At 43.5% G+C, this 24445-nt stretch overlaps 1 protein-coding gene across 3 annotated transcripts in view; it reads right to left on the bottom strand.

Annotated features, from left to right (window-relative positions):
• Window positions 1-24445, bottom strand: part of LOC126237259 (serine/threonine-protein phosphatase 2B catalytic subunit 2-like) — an 824140-nt gene that overhangs the window by 323093 nt on the left and 476602 nt on the right. For all 3 annotated transcript variants that reach the window (XM_049947183.1, XM_049947182.1, XM_049947184.1), the window contains exon 3: window positions 13245-13369. In XM_049947183.1, coding sequence (XP_049803140.1) covers window positions 13245-13369 — 125 coding nt within the window. The remainder of the gene's footprint in view (window positions 1-13244; window positions 13370-24445) is intronic.

The following is a 24445-nucleotide window of genomic DNA, read 5'->3' as shown; positions in this document are numbered from 1 at the left end:
ATTACTACGTGACGGCACACTGCACACCAAACATTCACCCGTTGAGTGTGAAAGCCCCAAATACGCCACTTTTGCTCACTGACGAACCCATGCAAATGAAAGAGGGTTTCGTCGCTAAACCAAACCACACAGCGCATACTATTTCCCATCATGACCCACGGCCAACCGTGCAGTTTTAACGTCCTAACGCAAACCGTTCAGAAGTTATGAAGATTTTATTTCATATAGTTCAATAATTTTCGCCCTGCATATTCCCGTACAAATGAGACATTTTAATTGAAAGTTGCTTGTCCGGCGTCGGTGGATAAATACAATATTCGAGGGCCTGTTTTACATGCATGTGTGAAGGAACTTTGCATTTTACTTCTGAACAACACAGACACTGGAATATCTAATTAGTTTGACGAATCGCACATTCTTAGTACCTGCGCGTTCACGGAATGAGTACCACTCTCGTAGTTAACAGCTGCAACAACGAAGTAATTTCTGATAAGGTCTTATGGGATCAAAGTGCTGTCGGCATCGGTCCCTAAGCTTACACATTACTTAATCTAACTTAAACTAATTTACGCTAAGGACTACATACACACCTTTGCCCGAGGAAGGACTCGAAACTCCTATGGGGGGAGCCGCCCGGACCGTGACAAGACGCCTCAACAACGAAGTCTCCGCAATGCAGTACACGTCGAATCAAAGGTATAAATTGTACAGGTCAAACCAAAGGAATAATTTGTGAAAACTGCAAAATTTTTGAGGATTATTTCATATGCGAAATGTATACGTTATATTTGTGATACGGCGTATGCATACTTGTAAGAGGCGTTCTTGTCAGTCTCCAGCTGTATGACGAAACGTTACTTGCTCAAGAATAGATACAGGCTCAGTAGTGTTACTCTAGACAATGAATGGCGAACACACTGATTCCTAGGGTATTTCAGTTACAACGAGCGACATCGCAGACACGGAGTGCATTAGTAACACTTGGCAGACTTCAAATACCACACGATTGTTCGTAGTCAGTCTATTGCTTCCTTCTAGGACCAGAATGCCAAGCGACGAGCCGGCAGCATTGCGATGCTAATGCGAAATCAGTATTCAGCAGCATGTTGCACAAACGTGGCACAGGATGTCGTAGCTGAATGAACGTACGTATTTCTACAGAGATCGCCACTGATCGCTCGGTTTCCTACACAGACAACGGTAATGCCACAAAAAAGTCAGGAAACAGCATTTCAAATCGCGGAGATGGTATACATGTGCCAGGACTTCGCTGTGAACAACTGAATAGGTGTCATTCGGCCACGTCATGCTGTCCCAAAGCAGTAAGCGAGGTCATTAATAACGGTCCGCTACTGATAATATGCTCGTCACAGAAGTAGTTGCTTATAACCCGAGGGGTGAAAGATTACGATGTTATTTTCCTAGTCATTGGACAGTGACAAAAGCCTCGGTTAAGTTCCGAATTTCGGCGCTGTGACTCACACAGTAAAGTTTTGCTGCACTGTTAGCGGTGACGTGTGAAATAACCGCGTTCGGCCGTCTCCCAGCAATAAAATTTCCATCTGTCAAAACTGCATAGCCACTCGTAACTATTTGCAATACATACACAGACGCTAAGGGAAGAAGATGAGCGCTACCGTAGTATTCCGCACGTTTCAGAAACACCTATGAAAATAAACCAGTCACCTTTCGTAGCGCTGGGAGCCTACCACCTTGATAGTCACGCGGCACCTACTAAATGACATCCTAACCAAAGTTATTGCATTAACAACGAGTATTACTGTTTCTTCAGCCGCCACGTTCTTGCTATACGTCCCCGGGAGTAGCTTGCTCGAAGGCTAGTCATCTGTCCAGCCAAATGTGGAATCACAGCGAAATTTCTTGTTGGCCCATGCCCCATATGTCACAGTCCACAACGCATCACGCGGAAGCTTTACAAATTTTTTCAGGCGAAAAATACAGTGCCATTCTGCGTATACTCTTGAGTAACGTGCACAATAAGTTTTATTTTCCAACCTTAAATTTTTTTGGTATATATTATTTCGTCTGAATAGCTGAGTGTTAATATTCCAAAAATAAGGTTCATCTGTGACAAACTTTGAAATCTCACATAAGACGATCAACACACAATAGCTGAAGGCAAAAGAAAAACAACAAAAATATTAGCGTCCAAGGCAAATAGAAAAAATTAATAATACCTGAACGGTACTGCCAAGCGCTACATTATGTATTACCACAATTCAGTAAAGTATCTCAATTAAAATTGCCAAAACTTCTGACAATTTCAAATTCAACGCAAAATTCAACACATGAAGGAACAGACACTCCAAAGCTCCGTAACAGTTTTTAGTACGGAGAATACTGAAGGGGAAAAAATCTATAAGTAGTACGCGGCTAGGAGAAAGTGATGTCTTCATGTATCTTAGGTTGGGTCAAATGGCTCTGAGCACTATGGGACTTAACAGCTGTGGTCATCAGTCCCCTAGAACTTAGAACTACTTAAACCTAACTAACCTAAGGACATCACACACATCCATGCCCGAGGCAGGATTCGAACCTGCGACCGTAGTAGTCGCGCGGTTCCGGACTGCACGCCTAGAACCGCGAAACCACCGCGGCCGGCATGTATCTTAGGAAATAGTGATGTGAACGGAACGGTCCCTATATTGACTAACAGTGTGTATCAGTGTACTTAGAGCTGCGATAGCGCAAAAGTTCATTGTTTATCGTTCTAGTGTGCCAATTGAAAATCCTGTCAAATATTAAATCTGTTCTGTGATATCTCTCTTAGTGACAACCAATCTCAAACCTGTTGACATTCATCACTCAATATGTACTGTATATGGACCGAATACGATGTGGGGATGTGCTGTATCGATGGTGTCGTTTGTTGATGGATGGAAGGCCAAATGTTCATTAAGATGAGCGTCCATTTGTAACCAGCAATGAACAGGAAACTGATGAATTACGTGAGACCAGCGTTTCACAATATCTGAACTGGCTGACAATATTCTGCAGATTTTTCAGGGTGTTCTGCACGATATCGCTAGGGCACTAAACTTCTCAATGCAGTAGAACTTTATTTTGTGAGAAAATGACAACTTGTTAAGAGATACTATAAATGCTGATTAATGTAAGGAGAAGCAATAAAAAGGTGTGGGGTTTGCTTTTGGCCTGAGACTTTTTTCGGAGAGCTCTCCTATGCAAGGGCATATTTCTCATTTAGAATGGCTTCGACGCCCCAGGTTATCGATACACACAAATCCTAAATGATAGTACAATGCGGTGTGTAACATTACTCGCAAAGTATACCATTCCTTGGCGAAACGTTCAATCTGTTTCCTCAATCGCCAGTTGTTGTACAAAAACGTCCTGGCGCCATATGAGGACGAGTCCAGGAGTCCAGAATTGACGAGCAAACGTCCAAAGGCGGTATTACTCGCATAGCGTGTAGTTACAAAGAAATCATGGTCTCCAGTGGCTCTTAAAAGTGACACAATCAGTTTGCTTTCTATGTGACTATACCGTATAGCGAATACCTACTGGACAATGTAGAACACTTGTGATATGGACCGTAAGACATGCGGGTGAAGAAAATGTTCTTACCTATCCATGATTCTGGCATTTAGAACACAGCTAATTGCTTTCCTGCATCTTCGAGGCAGGTTTGAACCTGGACAATGATATGAAAACTGTTGTCTGCACATGAGAAGATAGCAAAACTCTAGAACATAAAATACCCTGTTAGCACGCAGTACGTAACACTATTAACAGCTTTTATGATTACATACTTGGGTACTTTTGAGCGTTGTAACGACGAACCACACGCAGCAGTAAAAATGTTGAATGCTTGGTGCTCTGCAGCTTTAAGATATTAAACATCATATATATACAATGAGCTACACTAGAAATTTTTATCTGCCAAACCCGGTTTTCGGGTTTTTAACTCATCAGGAGTGGCACATTATGTCCTTCTACAGCAGTGATACCTTATCTGTTAATACGATAGTATATGGAATCTGCCCATCACATACTATACCAGTTGTCATGTTTGTTATTGCTGTCACATCTTGTTGTTGTCTTCAGGCCTCAGACTGGTTTGATGCAGCTCTCCATGCTACTCTATCCGGTGCAAGCTGCTTCATCTCGCAGTACTTACTGCAACATACATCCTTCTGAATCTGCTTAGTGTATTCATCTCTTGGTCTTCCTCTACGATTTTTACCCTCCACGCTGCCCTCCAATGCTAAATTTGTGATGCCTTGATGCCTCAGAACATGTCCTACCAACCGGTCCATTCTTCTTGTCAGGATGTGCCACAAAATCCTCCCCAATTCTATTCGCATCTTAGGCAGTGAAAATTCTTGATTACGTTTTACACAACTGTCATATTGTGTAGACATGGAACTGATGTCAAATGTAATCAAGAACTGCCACTAACTAAGATTTGACAGTAGCAACATACAAGACAACCTGTATAGTATGTGACAGATTCTAAATCCTATCATAATAAGTGACATGATCTCACTGCTATAGAGGTACATAATATGCAACTGCTGTTGAGTTATAAACCCGAAAACCGGTTTTGGCAGATAAATATTTCTAGCGCAGCTCATAGTGTAGGAAGACGATGTCATTTAACGACTTCAGTAGTCTTATGAATAACCGCAGATGCAGGATTCCGTATGTTCTGCCACTCTGAAATCTGCAATGGAATAAGGGTAAGTCGAGCTATAGAATGTAGCTGGAGTTCTGGAAGGACTGAAGGGGAGCGAGCTGCAGAAGGATCTATCGTCGTCAGACAAATTGAAGGAGGCACAAGAACGTTGCGAAGACGAGTTCATGTCCTCCAGGGAAGCTGCAGTGCATGTGCGAGTGGTTCGGCGGCGCAGTTGGAACTTGCCACCCTGCTCGGCGGTAAGCAGATTGAGAGCGGGACCCCGGATGGCGCTCCCCCCCCCCCCCCTCTCCCCCCCCCCTCGCCGTCCCCGTCTTCCCGGCAATATAAATTACTACAAACGTAAACTAATTTCGCTGCGAGCTCCGACTACGTGGTAAGAGCTGCACGAAGGAGCGAGGTTTGGCTGCGTTCGTCCAACCCGGGCGCGGCTCGGCGCCGTTGCGCCCGTAACGACCGCCAAAGCGCTTTTAAAATTGCCTGCTCTCGGCTTAATTATATCTGCGCGGAGCGCACTCCCCGCGCCCCGGTATAAATGTTCGCATATTGCATTATCCGGCGCCCTAGCGAGGCGCCCGCGGCGCTTATCGTTTTATAGCGGTTCCCAGGAAAATATTAAAATTTACTCTCGCTCTTACTACCCTCAATTCCTAAGCTAATAGGATAACGCCATCACGACCGTGCAGGATCAGTAGGCTTACTGAGAGTATTTCCAAGAAATCCAACACTCGTTCAACCGCATTTGGCTTTCCGTCTCTCCATCCGGCGACCAATTCGTATCTCTACAGGCAGTTGTCGCATCCTAAGTGCCATGTTACTTTGTCAGCCGCCTACTTGTAAGCTGCTCTACGTCATGGTTCCCTTTGTCCCGCCCAGTGTTTATTCGAACTCCGTAGGGTTTTTAGTCTGGAGTCAAACTATTCGTGGAACCCTTATTATTGGTTAAATTTCGCATTTAACCATAACACGCTAACTGCTCTTTACTGAATGAAAACTTGTCTTAGCAAGTAAAACTCTAATTTCATCCATCGTAATTTTATCTGCTTCAATAGCAGCCAATAACGTATCCAAAAACTGTACTCTACAATATTTTTTCATTTATTGCACACACTTTTGATGTATACTACTGTTCTACAAAAAGTAATTTAGTAGACGAAAAATACTGCACAATGATAGTTAAGACAGGAACTGAAAACAAACAGCAATAAAATATGGTTAGCACATCTTGTCCCGTATCTTATAAAACCGTAGAAGAATTAGTGAATTCCACGCGTTTTTACCAACTTCATTCACTATTTTTGCTTTCACTGATGGAGGTTTTTTGTGCAATAGAAGTATGTGATGACGTACGAACGCTAAATAACATCATGAAATGTTGCTGTTTTTGCTTTAGTTCTCCCCCATCCCCCAACCTCACCCACAATAGAAGAGGCAGGCTGTACCATTGCACGATAGGTACAAAACAAGGAAATATTCCTGCTACATTAATATTTATTAAAAACAAAGGACACGTAATTGATGCGCTTCGACGAGTATTGTTTAAATGAGATCTCTCATCCATGCCGTCGTACAAAGTCTTTTCAAATACTACGAACAACATTTTTTTGAATTTCACAGGAATTAAATACTCACACGCAACCAACTTATGATCATGACGATACACGAGTATACGAACTTCTGTTTTACTACGTACTGGTGAAGACTTTTCCTTCAACACCTTTCTCGTGCTCAGACGTGACAAAGACTGAAGATATCATGCTCATTTTGAAACATGGTGTTTCTACAGTTATACTGAATCTCTAGCGGTTTTGCGGTCAGCTGCGTTTATAAAGATCTGGTTCAAGTTAGATCCCGTACTAAAAACAAGAACTCTACGTCCCCTGCGTAAAATGACAATAATGTACAGTGATTTGTGGAACCAATTAACGAACGAATATCAATAGTTAATGATGACTGATGGTGAAATAGGAATATATAATTAGTGCGTGGGTGCGTGCGTGCGTGGGTGCGTGAGTGTGAGTGTGCGTGCGGGTGCGTGTGTGTGTGTGTGTGTGTGTGCGTGTGTGCGTGCGTGCGAGTGAGTGAGTGTGCGTGCACTCGCGCGTGCGTGCGCGGGCGTGGGTGCCTGTGTGGGTGTGCGTGGGTGCCTGTGTGGGTGTGCGTGGGTGCCTGTGTGGGTGTGCGTGGGTGCCTGTGTGGGTGTGCGTGGGTGCCTGTGTGGGTGTGCGTGGGTGCCTGTGTGGGTGTGCGTGGGTGCCTGTGTGGGTGTGCGTGGGTGCCTGTGTGGGTGTGCGTGGGTGCCTGTGTGTCTGGGTGTGGGTGCCTGTGTGTCTGGGTGTGGGTGCGTGTCTGGGTGTGGGTGCGTGTCTGGGTGTGGGTGCGTGTCTGGGTGTGGGTGCGTGTCTGGGTGTGGGTGCGTGTCTGGGTGTGGGTGCGTGTCTGGGTGTGGGTGGGTGCGTGTGTTTTTCACGTCTCCTCCTAATCGACTGGATCGATTCCAACCAAACTTGGTTCACGTATCACCTGCCGTCTGGAAAAGAATCTCTGTGGAGCTAATAACCACCTACCAATCAAAGGTGATGGGGTGGGGGTGAAAAATAAGTTTGGACCACGACGTGCGAATTCCCAGAATTTATTCATCCAGTATTTGAGAATTAGAGCACTTTGCGATCTGCAACGAACTTTACACACAATTTGAGAGATTTAAGAACTTTTCTCGCTAACAAACCCCACAAAATGACGAAAGGAGAAAAATTTGTCTCTGTACTATATTTTCGCTGTTCATGCAGTGGACTGTTTCATGAGGCACAACGTTTTAATTTACTACTTCTTTACTACTAACTCTATTCCCGACACATTTCAGTACACTACCCACATTTAGCACTGGATTTACTTTCAAAATTATATCATTGTACCACATATAGTTCAGGAGTGTATTTATTTCAGTAGTTTCTGCTCTGTCCTAAATTACGTCTTAAGCACCGAGCTACGCGAAAATGGAACTCCACGGCGAAATTCGGTGAAATATGTTTACAAATCCGTGTGTCGTATGTCAAATATATATGATAGGTTTATGCGCGTACTCGTGCAAAGCCGCGGGTAAAATGTTCCTCGTAAACATCTGGATCGATTTCAACCGAATTTGGTATACATATCAGTTACTATCTGGAAAGACACACTGCCCTCCTAATGGAGTGAGGCTAGGGTTGGTAACGTGGAGAAAGAAATGGAAGGAAGAGACAGACAGACAGACAGAGGGGGAGATCGACAGAGTGAGGGGGAAGGAGGGGAGGGAGAGAGAGAGAAGACTGGAATAAATATAATCCGGCAACGCCGGGTACTCATTTAATGTGACCATAAAAGGCATATAATTCGCCGTTATACTTGAACTGTGAACATTCCATTGTACTTTGGTGCTGAGCACGATAGCACATTACACAGTAGCTTACTCTCAACCTGTTACCCAGCAGCAGATGAAAGAAACTGGAACACGTTGTTTTATATGTCTGTTCCTACAGCCCGTAAATGGTTAGATTCCAGAGCCGCGTTCGTATTCCAATTATTATCCATCCGGCGCCCTCTGCGTCCTGAGAGTTTGTAAGATTTATTTTGAAACGCCACGTTACGTATGAACCTCACCTTCGTAATATGCTCAGCATGTATGCATCACATGATCCCAAAACAATTTCTTCGGCTTCACTCCAAACATTTTCTGCAAACATGTGCGTCCTCCTTACCAACAACCTCGGTTTTCTAAGGTGTAACACTTATTCCCAGTAATGCTCATCAATCGAAGGTATAAAATTCTTATTTGTATCCATTTATAACGAAAAACAGTAGATACGTACATGAAGGTTTAGTCATTCCCAAGCGTCTCTTACTGATTGGTTAGCAGATACGGCAATTTGTAGATGGCTCAATCGAATCTATGGGACGGTGTAACATCAGTCCTCGTCCAGTGCTGCCGATGGAGACAGGTATATTGGGCTGATGCGGATGATACAACAGTTAGCAACTGAAAATCGTTGTCGTTGGCTCTTCTCTTTCGCTCTCTTCTGCACGACGATACACGTTGCCCCACAAGTTTTACTGTCCTGAATGTTAATAATGTTCGACGGCCACTGATGTATGCATTCTCGACGAAATTGTGCTACTCTCTGTTTGCGAAATACGGAATTACACCATCTGTCAACAAAACATATTTTACCTCTCGTGGGTGCGCCTGATAGTGTAGTGAGTTGAAGCTCACAATTTAAATAATGAAAACTGCACCAGTTACTTATTTTTTGATGCTTCGCACAATGCATTTCGAGAATTTATTCTCGTTTGCAAGTGTATTTGTGCAGTTCCTTACATGAATATGACGGTTGCATGTGTGATTTTCTGCCTCTCTTGCGTTTGTTTTTTAAGTTAGACTGCAATCGCAAAATCGGACAATCTAATATGATGAACGAAATTAAGGGCTGAAATTCGTTGATTCTCTAGCTCTTAGCATTCCAATTATTTAGAAGTTAAGCGGTTTGCACATCAGTTCATCATTTCCGTTCTGTTAGCAAGCTATTACCGCAACTTGTCTGAAAGCTTTCCTTTCTCCACAGCCATCGCACTTCAGAAACTATTTTCGTTATCTCATTTTCCTTTACCCATTTATCAGCATTGCACTATCAAGAAAAACTACACGGTGTCTAATGTATTTGACAAAGTTGTCTGACATTTACGTAAATTCTTCTGAGACAAATACCTTTTTGAATGGCTATCTCCTTTGTCTCTCTCATCCTCACACTGTTTCCGTAGTTCCTCTTACACTGAACTTTTATTCACAGCGCCAAGTAAATATCCTGTTGTTTCTCGTACTATCACTCTACATACATGTTGCTAACAAGGTTGTAGCCTAAAACTGTGCTTGCGTGGACTTCATTATTCTTTCGATGTTGAACTTCTCCGCTTATACTCAACGACATAAACACACACGTATTTTTTCTTTCTCTTTTTCATGTCTTACAGCCACTAGTTTTACACGCCCGTATAGCAGCCAGTGCTGTCTTGGAGGATGCTTTGCTCCTCTGCTTCCACCGTTTCGTTTCAATTCAGTTGTGAAAAATCCTCTTGTTTTCGCAGTGAGCATCGTTGCCGGGTGCCGTTAGCTTTATTTTACTGCGTTAGACATAACTCAAGGCACTTACAATGGCACTAAATACGCCCCTCGTTGTCGACTATAGATTCCGATTTTTCTCGATAGCTTGAAGTTTCTTCCGGAATTCACAGTTGGTCAAGTATATTATATGTATGGAGGAGCCCTTTTCCTTATCTTCGCTGGACGTATGTATGACATTCCCCTACTGAAAAAAAAAATCGTAATGTTGACGTATTCGGAAAATGAAAGTTCTAGGTATTAATAGCTCATAACAGATTGCAATTAAAAGCAATAATTCTGGAAGTAATGTATGGCACACTTGCTCGTACTGCAAGCTAAATAACATATGGAGATAGTTGAGGATTAGGTGGTGTATTGGTGACTTTGAGAATACGGCGTTGGGCAAGCTCAGCAAGTGTGAGTTATATTCTTCTAGCCTGCAATATATGCGCATTTCCATAGAGCAAATTTTATTTAGAAAGCCAGACACTGTTGTTTTAGATTTAAACGTTAGAGCGCCCACTAACTGAGCTTATACTTTTATCATCCACCAACTGTGTTTCTCTTGCATCAAACATGCATCTGATGCAATAGCATAACTCATTGCAATTCATAAAAATGCGTATTAAGGTAGTGAGAGACAAAACTATTTGCTCACTGTCAAAAATTTGTAAATGGACCTCACGCACTTAAGTTCCTATAATATTCCTCAAAAATGAAAGTGCCTAATAATAAACTGAAGCCTAACGAGTGTGGAGACCATAAATGGCATTTAGTCCGTTACATATCTATTTACTTGTGTACACTGGAAGCTAATGTAAAGAGCATGGTGGGGAGTACTTCACACTAATATTATTTATTTTCTTTCCTATTCCATTCACGCCTTCAGCATGTTGCCTTTGTATGTTGCCTAATCTCTCTCTTCTCATTCTGAATGATACCTACACAGCAAACAGAACTCCATTTTCCAAGGATTCCCATTAATATACCATGAATATTTCTGTTCCACATTCATTTGGGCTATATAGGCCTGTTACGATCCCAACAGAGTATCTCTGAATTCTTTCGACGTCTGTTGTCATACCTACTTGATAAAGGACTGCTTCTAGAATCGGTCGCATTACAGTTCTGTATGCGATGTTCCTTACAGATACACTATTTTCCCAGAACCCTGACAACAAACCAATTTTTCCATTTCCTTTCACAAATACTGGTCATTAAAAACGTTGAAAATCGCTTAATTCATCGTCAGATACACTGACGAAAAAAACCACAACAGAAAGAAGAAGGAGTTGTCCGACTTGAACCGAAGTTGATAGGCATGTTTCCGCATCTGAAAGATGTCTATTCTAATTTCTCGCCACTATTAGGAAGCTAGTCATGTTTGCTTCAAATACACGCTGTAACGGTAGTGAGCACTAGTTACCTTTGAGACTGGATGTGGTGAGTTGTTGTCGGTCAAGAATGCATTTAAGACGACAAAGACGACATTATCAACACGTCACTGAATTTGAACGAAGTCGTGTAATAGGGCTACGAGAAGTTGGATGGTAGGAATGTAGCCACTGTACATGACTGCTGGCAGCGGTGGTGACGCGAATGTACGGTGGAAAACATGACAGTGATACGGACGGCTACATGGCGTTACCGAGAGGTAAGACCATCGTGTTCGGCGTATGCTTCTGGCGTATTGTGTTGCATCTGCAACAGTGAGCAGCAATTGGCACCACAGTGACACAACGAACTGTTAAAAATCGGTTACATCAAGAATAGCTCCGAGCCAGACACTTTTAGCGAGCACTCCACTGACCCCAAACCACCGCCATTTGGGACTTCAGTGGTGCAAGTGAGACCTCACTGGAGGGTAGGGTGAAGGTCTGTTATGATTTCTTGTGAAATTTGATTCTCCCTCGGTGCCAGTGATGGCCTTATGTTGGTTAGGAGGACGCCACTCGTCGGCCTGCAACCAATCTGTCTGTATGATAGCTGGTCGGAGTAACCGAGCGGTTCTAGGCGCTACAGTCTGGAACCGCGCGACCGCTACGGTCGCAGGTTTGAATCCTGCCTCGGGCATGGATGCGTGTGATGTCCTTAGGTTAGTTAGGTTTAAGTAGTTCTAAGTTCTAGGGGACAGATGACCTCAGAGCCATTTGAGCCATTTTTTGTCTGTATGATAGACGCACTGGACGTACACTTGAGTCTGGGATGCAATTTCGTATGACAAGAGGAGCACTCTCGTAGTTATTTCACGCACCCTGATTTCAAATCTGTACGTCAGTCTGGCGATTCGATCTGTTGTGCTGCCATTCGTGAACAGAATTCTAGGGTTTTTTTTTTTCCAACAGGAAATCCTCGGGCACATAGCTCTGTTGTAATCCAACATGTTCTGCAGAGTGTCGACATGTTGCCTTGGCCTGCTCGATCAACAGATCTGTCTCCAATCGAGGACATATGGGACATCATATTACGACGACATAAGCGCCATCTAAAAGCAGCATTAACTGTTCCTGTATCGACCGACCAAGAGCAACAGGCGTGGAACTCCATCCCAGAGATTGACATCCGGCACCTATACAGCAAAATGCATGCATCACGTTTGCATACTTGCACTAAACATTCTGGCGGCTACAAGGATTATTAATGTACCAGCATTTCACATTTGCAATGGCTTACCTCGCGTTTACATTAACCTGTGATCTTGCAATGTTTTCACTTTAATATGTTAACTAGGCAAATCTATTCCCGAAATTCCATTACTCTAATTATTCTTTTGGTGCTGCGACTTTTTTCGTCAGTGTACTTGTACTACGGCGTGTGCTCAAGATTGCGGTGAATTCTCTCTCTCTCTCTCTCTCTCTCTCTCTCTCTCTCTCTCACACACACACACACACACACACACACACACACCATTCGCCGAGCACTATACAGTACTACGTTTTATTCATCATCAATTTGCTCATGGAATCCACCTCAAAATGATGATTATATTACAGTTCAAACAACTGTGGTTCGACAGGTACGCGATAATAAAAATTTGCGATCTGACTCATCCTCCTAAATTCATACATAGTGCGAAGATGCAGCAGACAATCACATCGCGAGCACCCTCCAGGAGGATATCCCCTCTCGTATGTGCGCAGGACGTGCCCAAGACGCCAGCTAGATCCCAGCCCAGCCTAGAGGTCGCCGACCAGTGACGAGGTAATTCACGCACTCGGGCGCCGCATTGTATGTTAATGCGGCGACCCGACCATTCGCGATTCCACTTGTTTCCACGGTTCACCAAATGAGCCTCTGCTGTGCATTCAGATAAGGCTTCGCCAGGGCGGCGAACGACCGGACGCGCAGTGGCATTAGCGCTCGCCAGTTTCTTTTCACATGAAACTGTGTTGGATGCACATGTACCCATTTGAATAAGAACATACTACTCACCTCTATACTAAAATATCCTCGATCTACGTAGTCGCCTAGGAAGAGGTATTTTGTTGAGGCAGGTGGGCCGCCCACCTCGAAAAGTTTCATCAGGTCGTAGAACTGTCCGTGGATATCTCCGCAGACTGTAAAGAAAGAAAAATTCACAATTATAATCACGTGCGTAACTAACATAACTAAAGTGAGAATAATACGCTACAAGGAGCACCTTTCCTGGCCAAGCTAAAAACACCGCTTTAGTTCTAGATAGGAGTGGAAGGCTTTAACAATTCAAAAGGCAAAATTAAGTAAAACAGGGAAAGTCTTAGTTGTAGAGGGGTTAAGAACGATACCCCATTTTCATAAAGCACATTCCACGAAACTGTATTAGCCGATGCAAGAATTTACAGTAAATAACGTTCCATAAAGGCAAAAACGTGCTTCACGAAAGTTACAGTTACAAAGAAAATGATTATTAGGAGCCGGCCGAAGTGGCCGTGCGGTTAAAGGCGCTGCAGTCTGGAACCGCAAGACCGCTACGGTCACAGGTTCGAATCCTGCCTCGGGCATGGATGTTTGTGATGTCCTTAGGTTAGTTAGGTTTAACTAGTTCTAAGTTCTAGGGGACTAATGACCTCAGCAGTTGAGTCCCATAGTGCTCAGAGCCATTTGAACCATTTGATTATTAGGATCTGAAAAGATTAAAAAGTTCTTGCAAGCCCCCTACTACAGAGATTGGCGAAACGGCTAAGTATAAAAATACAATAGCCGATACTGGAAAAATTTGGCACCAAATAAACAACACACTACGGCTGACCGTAAACATAAACCAGTACTTAGTGATCTAGCGGTAAATCGCGTGCCTGGATACCGAGACGCGGGATCTAATCGCGGACTGACCACGTATTTTTCACTGTGGGCTTCAACCTAACTTTCTTCTGTGAACGATGCGATTAGTAGCCACAAATTACACGTGGTCTGTATTCGTAGTCCACGTTAAACTGTAGGTGCCCTTTCCCCGATTGGATAATTGGGTTAGGTTGGAGCCACACTAGTCGCCGAAGTGGTGTAAAATTGAAATATATGCATCACGCCACCGTTGAGCCACACAAAATAATAATAATAATAATAATAATAATAATAATAATAATAATCTTACTCTAGCCTCGCACGAAGTACAGAACCTCGTCAACGGAATCGGAACAACATTTTAATACGAACGTCAGTAATTCCTGTCTTCTATAAACAAGACTGCAACGCAATAACATGTGAAAACAATTCGGCTATAAACATTAACGATCTGTGGAATGGTAGAAGCAAAAATAAAAAAGGCGAAAAGCTATCCATTTTCTTGATGTTTAGGAAAATTCAACGCTTACTTGTGTTTTACTGTTTAAATTATAATTTTAGTGACGTGTGACTGCAAAGCCATAACAAACCGTTTAAAATTTTTTTATACTAACGATTTTTTTCGTACTAATATGACATATTGTATTTCCTGCACTATCTGAGGGTGTTATGTCACTTGTAATAATGAACGATTCGGTACAAGTTGTGTTCATATTTTCAGATTTACAGGTATTGTGTCAACATAGATTCTAAAATAGTTCTTACGAACAAGACATTAGTTGATATTATACTAGTGAGTCGCCTCTGCTTCGCTCAGGTAGCACTAACAAGGGAGCTGTAAGAGCTTCCCCTAAGCGATTAGATTAATGCTGACAGGGTGCTTAGGGCACGACTAGGATTTGTAAGTAAACAGGGAGACGCACCTCTGAACGGTTTTCAAGAAAATCTTTGGCGTGCTTATACAGGGTGTACATAACGTCCAGGAACACTTTCAATTATTTATTGCACAAGAACTAAACATTGTACAGATGTCACACATATTTCATTTTGACGAGTAACTCTGAAAGTTTTTATTTTATTTTTTTATTTTTTTTACAAACATTCGATATGCGAACTATGAGTGACCCGGCAGATGTCAATACGGCAGTCGAATTCTTTCCATACCTGTCCCAGCATGGCAACGTCGACTGTGGAAGTCGCTTCCCGTATTCTCTACCGGAGCTCTGCAACATCACGCGATAGAGGCGGTACACACACCAGTTCTTGAATGTGTCCCCACAGAAAAATGTCACACGGAGTGAGATCTGGTGATCGGGGAGGCCATTTCATGAAACAGCTGCCTCTTCTGTAACACGGCCGATCCATCTGTGCGGCAGCTCTGTGTTCAGGTACCCACAAACTTCACGATGAAAATGCAATGGAGCCCCATACTGCTGGAAGATGAACGGAGAGTCTGCATTTGAGGCATCAGCCATTGCTGCAATATGACCAAATAGAAATATCCAGCGACAGTACTCTCGGTGAAGAAGAATGACTCGTACAGTTTTCGACGTGACAAGGCACAAAAAACATTTACCTTTGGGGAATCGCCGGCCGGTGTGGCCGAGCGGTCGCAGGTTCGAATCCTGCCTCGGCCATGGATGTGTGTGATGTCCTTAGGTTAGTTAGGTTTAAGTAGTTCTAAGTTCCAGGGGACTGATGACCTCAGAAGTTAAGTCCCATAGTGCTCAGAGCCATTTGAACCTTTGGGGAATCACGCTTAAATTCATTGCACTCTTGTGGAAGCTTTGTACCCTAGATTCGACAGTTATGCCAGTCCACTTTCCCATTAGTCTGAAAAGTGGCTCAGTCGCTGAAAATTAAGCTATCAACAACGCCATCCCTATCTTCATTCAGCTGTTGCAACTGGGAACAAAATTCAAAACGCTTTTCTTTGTCGTCGTCATTGAGCTTCTGCACTAGCTCCAATTTCAATGGTTTCAAAGACAGCTCCTGTCGCACGACTTTCCACACTGTCACTGGAGCCATTTCGAGTTCACGGGATGCACGACGCACCGATTTCTTTGGACTCCTTATGAATTTCTTTCGTAAGCGCTCCACATTCACTTCACTCACACTGGGAGTGTTTTTGCCCGGCACAAGAAACAAAATATGGTTCAAATGGCTCTCAGCACTATGGGACTCAACATCTGAGGTCATCAGTCCCCTAGAACTTAGAACTACTTAAACCTAGCTAACCTAAGGACATCACACACATCCATGTTCGGGGCAGGATTTGAACCTGCGACTGTAGCGGTAGCGCGGTTCCAGACTGAAGCGCCCAGAACCGCACGGTCACACCAGCCGGCCGGCCGGCCGGCCGGCTCCGTTGAACAGCCGTAGCACACTTGTTTTTGCAAACTCCCAACACACAGAAAGCTCGTACCTGAACTCGCCGTGTTTGCGACTAGCGCTGACTATCGGCAGATTACCAAGCTATGCTGTGGCGGTACACATGGAATGGAGAAAAAAAATACCCTTTCAGGATTTCTCTTCAAAATGACATATGTATGATATCTGTACAATGTTAGGTTCTTGTGCAATAAATAACTGAAAGTGTTCCCGGACTCTATGTATACCTCGTATATTCCATATAGTCACCAGTTTCGTAAGCGCGAGTTCTGTGAATCGAACCTCACTGCCGGTACTCCACCCCCCCCCCCTCCCCCCCCCACCTAGTTCAACTAACAGATATGCGCAGTAGGACATGAAATTGAACGATAACCGAGAACCGTATACGAATGTAAACCAAGTTTTTTTTTGCAATACACACGCTGAAAAAAACCAAGCATATGAAAAATTTTGACATTCATTACAAGTGCTGTATGTTGCAGTAATTATTGATTTCCATGTTTAAATGATCGGCGTCATCCTGATTCGTGAAGTGCTTCGTAAGTTATATATTATACTTCTCACAAATGTAGCTACAATAAAATAAACAGAATGACTATACTGACTTGGCTGAAACTTTGTGTTATTTTTTGATTTCTAATTTGTTTACCATTTTTTTTCTTTTTTCAGGACTAGAATGATGAAAATAATAAATGAATAATTAAATAATAATAATCTGGACAGTCATAATAAATCTTTTGTTAGAATTGTAAATGAGAGAAAAACAAGGTGGTGCCGACTGGAAGATCAAATCAAAAGACCTCGCACTTTTCAAACTATGTGCTTTCTCGCTCGGCTCCAGATTCCTTGAATACTAATGGCCATAGGCATTACGTAAGTACGAGTGAAATTTTCAAACTCCATTTCTTTGAAAACGGTTGAGGATTGCGTCTTCCTGTTTACATACATTGAAGTCTTAGTCCTGTCCTGCGTATCTTGTCAATAAAAATTAAGTCGGTGAGGGAAGTTCAAACGGTCCTCTGCTAACAAGTAACCACCTACGAACGGACGACTTGTCTGGCGAAGTGGTAATAACTAATGTAGACAAACGTTCCTCGTGAAGCGGCCTATTAGTGAAAATCCTAACAAAATCCCTATAGTAGTGCCTGAGATTAGCCTTCACATACGGACAGTAAAATGTGGCGGAGGAGTTTAATTCGTAACACGTATAGATAACGAAATAATAAGTGTGTGTGTGTGTGTGTGTGTGTGTGTGTGTGTGTGTGTGTGTGTGTTAATTTTCACGTATGTGAACGATACAGAAATCCTTAAACACGCAAGCGCTCTTATATCTGATTGTAGGACTAAGTCTGATATGAAATAGCGTGACACGTCGGCATTGTAACGGGAGTCTTTCCACATCCCGGTTGCAGCATGTTACTGCTGTGTCAATTCTTGTTATTCTTTCCTCTTTTAGGTGCAATCCACCGCTACTTCTTTGTACCAGCTGGACACCGTCTTCATCATAGACTGTACCAACATTCGCATGAGATGAGACAGATTTGACTATTTAAATGTGGCATCATATCACAAATATTATCCCAAGTTATATCGCTTATGGTCTGCATGTGGCTCTCGAAAGCACTTAAATGCAGCAACCATGCTCGTGATAAAGTAAAGCGTCGAAGCAGAATGTTTACTTTCCGCCCATGAGGGGAAAAAGGACAATACTAAATTCAAGATTAGATGAATGAATTTGCTGAGTTAAATTCTACACCATAGATAAAAGAGTGGCGGAAAAACTTTCCGCAACGTTGTGAATGACGGCAACGACGAAATGAAAGGCGCACTACCTATTTCAGGAATTTATTGCCACACTGCATTTATTATAACAAAATATAGAAAAGCAAAGCCCTCCGTTAAGATCAACTTTTAAGTACGCTGGTCTGAGGGAAGCACTGTTCCGTAAAGTTCTTTGCTGAAGGGTGTCACCATGGATGCAACACATTACCCGACAAAGGTATTCCTATATAGAGTAGAAGCGAATCGCCCGCAATAACAGCCAAAGACTACAACTTCATTTGCCAACATACTGAATCATTACTCGGCTGGCCTTATACCGTATCTTCACGGGCTCGGCATATTCATCGGATTTGTCAATGTTACTTGTACAGGGCGGACGGCAGCTATTCCTGCCGCTACCTCAGCAACTAAATGCATTAACAGACAGCATTCCAAAAACAGCGTATGAAGAGTACTGTGGACACAACGTAACAGCCATGCCCATAGGGCAACGTAACAACACTCTCCAGATGGTGGACGGAGACACCCACAGTGACAGCAACAACAGTGACAGTGGCGAGGACGAAGACGACGAGGAGATGTAACAGTTATGAAGCAGACATAACATGCTAAAATTTAGTGGCAAACAGTATGCACAGTGAAATGATACTTAGGGATACCGAATATTGGAGTAAATGTAGTTGAAGGTGCTGGCAGTCTAGCAAAGAAAGCATCCAATGTTTTACATGGATGGATATCTAACGTTAGTGCACAGGATTAGCAATACCATTTTTCTACTGCTAACTACAAACTATTGTGTTGTGGCTGGCGGTCAACAGCTCTAAGAAATCAATCCGAGAAATTGATCGTCAGCGACAGCCGATGTTGGTACTAACAAATCTTATCTCTAACCTATCATCCTTTTACATTCTACTTAAAACAACCAAATTTTATTTATATTTCAACCTTAAATTATTTGTATTTTAAGTATATATTCAGAGTTAAATTTTAAAGATAAAAAAGATGTAATATGTATGACCCGTTTTAAACTATCAGGTATAACGACTTTAACTTTGCAATAAATAAATACACAAACAAAAATTAATTTCCTACCCCTCTCCACGGGACGAGAGCTGTGGACCCCATTTCTTTGCCTATAATGGCATACATGTGAAAGTATGACAACGTTTTCGAAATGTTTACAAATCGTTTAACTGAGTCGGAACGGGGGCACTAGGCCGGTGTTCACCTAGTCAGATGTGGGAAACCCCATAATAATTACATCGGCCTAGTCGTTAATCCGCAGAGTGGATTCGACACGGAGCCGGCGATCCTCCTTGAGTCCCCGAAGCGGCGTGATAAAGCTTCTGACTTATACAGGTGGGTTCTGGTTAAGGGAATCCATATGAAAAACACAGTATACGACGAATTTAATTCCTTGGCAGACTGTCTATGTCACACCAGTGCTCAACTACCAACTCTTGGTTCAGTCTCAGCAATTAACGTCAGTGGACCGAAGGAATGGAGGGGCACGTACTGAACGCCTTGCCCGGCTGCGGTTACGACGCAGCTTGGCGGCCGAAGCTCTTGGTAGTATTCATCTGGTCGTAAAACTCTGAAATTTGATATTTCGGAAACAATAGAGAAGCGTAGCGTAACATACCACCTTTCTTTACATCTGAGTATGTGCTATGATGGTACGGAAGCTGAGCAAAACCGGTGACTCGACGAGTGTTGTATCCCTTGTAAGTACAAGAGATCGACCACAGCTCCGCGTAGCAAGCAGGTAGGCACGGTGACAGCTGAACCACGAACACATGAAAACTCGGGCACTGTGTGTTCTGGTACAGAGGAAGACCGGCCACGCTTTCTTGCCTTCGTAGGTGGACGGGGATTCGAGCGTATTTAGCTGTGGACGCTGAACAACAGCCGCCTGGGGCCGCACGCAGCCGTGACGGCGCGGCTAAGTGACGCCCGTTGCCGCACGAGCGAGCGCGTCAGCCGAGCCACGCTTGTTTTTCGTTTTTGCCTGCGCAGTTTGCGGCGCCGAAGCGTGCCGCTGCTAAATCAATTGTAATTAGCTGGGTAGGCGGCTTGCTTGACAGGCGAAGCGCGGCAGCCGCGCCGGGGACAGCCTCACAGCCGACGGGCTGACGGAGCGTGGCACTGGGCAGCGAGGGCGCAACAAGATCGCTGACACTACAAACAGTGTCTGCACGGACGACGTAACATTCAATCTATTTGTTTCGCGTAGTGTAGCCCTTCTCTAAAAAGGAACAAAATGTTAACAACTTTCGATCTTCTCATTATAGCCATTGTACTCAATTTAATTTGCTCATTACAATGGGATAAACTTGCAGCAGATTGTATTAAAACCCATTACAGCAGTTGTCGCAAAGCACGGCCTCCAGAGACCTAAAACAACTACAATCTGAGGAATATTAGTCCACTCCTTGGAGTTTCCACCTCGGTCTCACCATTGTTATGAAAAATTTAGTCACTTACTCCTAAAGAAAAACTACAAGTTGCCACTAATAATTTCTTATTTGTGAATATACGCCGGGGCGACAAAAGCCACGCGACAGCGATGTGCACGTGTATAGAAGGCAATAGTATCGCTTACAGAAGGTATAAAATTGGTGCAGCTGTCATTTGTACTCAGGTGATTCAGGTGAAAAGGTTTCCGACGTGATTATGGCCACATGACGGAAATTAACAGACTTTGAACGCGGAATGGTAGTTGGAGCTACGCCCATGGGACAGTCCATTTCGGTGATCGTTAGGGAATTCAGTAGTCTGAGATACACAATTACAAGGGTATGCCGAGAATACCAAATTTCAGGCATTACCTCCCACCACGGTCAACGCACTGGCCGATGGTCTTCACTTGTGGTAACATACAAGCAACACTGCGTGAAGTAACCGCAGAAATCAATGTAAATTTACATTAATCATGTTTTCCCCAAACCGCCTCAGCCAAATGCCGCAACGATTTCAATGGGAAGAACGCTGGAGATTTTTTCCCCCCAACATCATGAGCTTAAGCTCCATCTGTAACGAGCACTTCATCAACGGAACGTAGTACCGTAATAGCGTCTTTTTAAAAACCTTTGTTGCTTTGTGGCATTACCTCTTCAAGGTCGTCATTTAGCAGTTTTTCTAACGTTTCGCCAGCACTAGTGCCTAGCGCTGTCAGATTCAACCTCTACTCCGGCAATATTAATTTTGGGCGATTCTTCGACAATTCTAGCTATTCGTACGGAAAAACGTAAAAAAACACCTAAACAATGGTCTGGATAAGATCCCGACACGCACGTCTACAAGTAACTCGTCATGAAGTGCCTCTGAAGCCTTAACAATTTGACACAAATTTCATGAGAAGGGAGTGTGACAGGGTTGTAGCCTGTCCAACGACATTTAATCTGTATCTTGAGCGAACAGTAACGGAAATCAAAGAGAAAATTGGAAAGGGAATTACGATTCAAAGAAAATTATTAAAATTTTTGAGATGTGCTGATGGCACTAATTTTCTCATAGATGGCAAAAGATTTGCAACAGCAGTTGAATGAAATCACATTTTGGGGCAGCAGGGAATCGTAAATTTGGTAATGGAGGGAAGTGTGTGAGGCTGAGGGGAGAAACTAATACTGCAGAGTGCAACGACGGCTCGATGGCAGTATGCGGGAGCAAATGGACACACACTGAAGTGACAAAAGTCACTGGACACCGATTTGCGCAAATACAGATGGCGGTAGCATCGCGTACAGAGTTAAAAAGGCAGTGAATTTGAAGAGCTATCATTTGTACACGGGTGATTCATATGAAAACCTTTCCGACGTGATTATTTCCGCACGACGGGAATTAACAGAACATGAAGTAGCAGTTGGAGCTGGACACATGCGACAATCCATTTCTAAAATCGCTACGGAATTCAATATTCCGATATCCACACTGTGAAGAACGTGCCGAAAATAACAAATTTCAGGCATTACCTCTCATCACCGACAACACAATGGGCGACGGCCTTCACTTAACGACCGAGAGCAGCAGCATTTGCATCGAGTTGTCAGTGCTAACAGACAAGAAACACAGCGTGAAATAACCGCAGAAATCAATGTGGGGCGTACGACAACGTATACGTTAGGACAATGCGATCAAATCTAGGATTAATGGGCTATGGCAGCAGACGACCGACGCGAGTGTCTTTGCTACCAGAACGATATCGCCTGCAGTGCCTCTCCTGGGCTGGTGACCATATCCGTTGCACTCAGACGCCATGAAGCCGTGGACCCAAGTCGTCAATAAGGCACTGTGCAAGTTGGTGGTCATTCTATAATGGTGTGGGCTGTGTTTGCATGCAATGCACAGTGTCCTCTCATCCAACTGAACCGATCATTGACTGGAAATAGTTATGTTCGGCCACTTTGAGACCACCAGCAGCCTTTCATGGACTTCATGTTACAAACCACGATGGAATTTTTATGGGTGACCATGCACCATGCCACAATTGTTCGCTATTTGTTTAACGTTCTGGTCAGGGCTTTTCTCTGCCTCGTGATGACTGGGTGTTGTGTGATGTCCTTAGGTTAGTTAGATTTAAGTAGTTCTAAGTTCTAGGGGACTGATGACCATAGATATTAAGTCCCATAGTGCTCAGAGCCATTTTTTTAACGTTCTGGACAATTCGAGCGAGTGATTTGGCCACCCAGATCGCCCGACATGAATCCCACTGAGCATTAATGGGACACAATCGAGAGGTTAGTTCGTGCTCAAAATCCTGCACCGGCAACATTTTCGCCATTACGGACGGCTATAGAGGCAGCATGGTTCAGTTTTTCTCTAAGGGACTTCCAACGACTTGGTAAGTCTATACCAAGTCGAGTAGCTGCACTACGCTGGGTAGGAGGTGGTCCTACACGATATTAAAAGGCATCCCGTGACTTTTGTCACCTCAGTGTAGGTTACAGTAGTTATCGAAAGATGAAAATGCTTGTTCCGGACAGATTAGTGTGGTGAACCACGAACTTAAGTCGTCTACAACAACAAAGTGATACCGCCCGCCATGAGGCAGCTCACCGTTTACTAGTGGTGGGAAATATTATACAGTAGAAGTGGTGAATATTCTTTGTCACCTTAGCCTCTCATCGAGTGTGGATACTTAGCGCTGTTGGTGCCCCTCGGTTTCTCGTCTCTGATTATTTTCTTGAGATTACACTATACTATCCAAACACACGCATAATGAGTTAAGACAAGGAAGGATTTAACGTTCGGTCGACTAGCACAAGCTCAGACAGAACAACTATGGGGAAGGAAAATTGGCCATGACCTTTGCAAATCAACCCTGGCGTTCGCCTTAATACATTTAAGAAACGATGGGAAACAAATCTGGATGGCCGGGTGGGGATTTGAGACCCGCTCATGCCGAAAGCGAGCCAAGTGTGTGTTAACCAATGCACTACTTCCCTTGGACGACAATTACGAAAAATAGTCCTCAAAGCTACACTGGGCATTTGTAACTCAAGTCTGTCGTACTGGTATGCGTACTCTACGAAAAAGTATTTCCTAAGCAGATTATGTGAGAAAAGTGGAATCGTCTTACAATCTCCACGCACGCACGCACACACACACACACACACACACACACACACACACACACACACACACACACACACACACAGTGAAGTCTTGCCAAACTTCACGAACGTTACAGGAAACAAGCTTCACATGCGATTTACTCATCCTTCTACTACTTGATAGTTGTGATAACATACAGTACAGCACGGGTTTGGTTTCTTTCAACTGAATATGGACTTACAACGTCAAGTAACTATGAGGACACAATACATTACGAATCATTGTTTCGTAAGAAAGTTAAGGATTGCTAGTCTCTGAAAGGACGGTACAGATCACAGTCAATTAAGGCGGACAGTTCGTAACATATGAATGGAGAGCATAGTTTAATAGTTAATAAAATAATCTCGGCTTTCAAGCCGCGTCAAGTGGTTAACTACCCAACAGCTTTCGGCAGAGGCCGCCACTGCCGTTGTCAAGTTGACTGTCGTTGAGATCCCGCTGCCGTGCTTATATAGTCGCGCTGTCGTCAGTGATGTTACTGGTGCTCAGTCACGCACCATGTCGGTGTATGGCCGCGAATCCAGGAAAAACGCTGCTGGCGATGTACCTTACAGCCTACTCCAAAATAAAATCAGCCTCTGAAGTTT

Source organism: Schistocerca nitens, chromosome 2 (genome assembly GCF_023898315.1).
Source record: "Schistocerca nitens isolate TAMUIC-IGC-003100 chromosome 2, iqSchNite1.1, whole genome shotgun sequence".
Classification (NCBI taxonomy): Eukaryota; Metazoa; Arthropoda; class Insecta; order Orthoptera; family Acrididae; genus Schistocerca; species Schistocerca nitens.
Note: the sequence above shows the minus strand (reverse complement) of the source record. Positions and strands in the feature narration are given on the sequence as shown.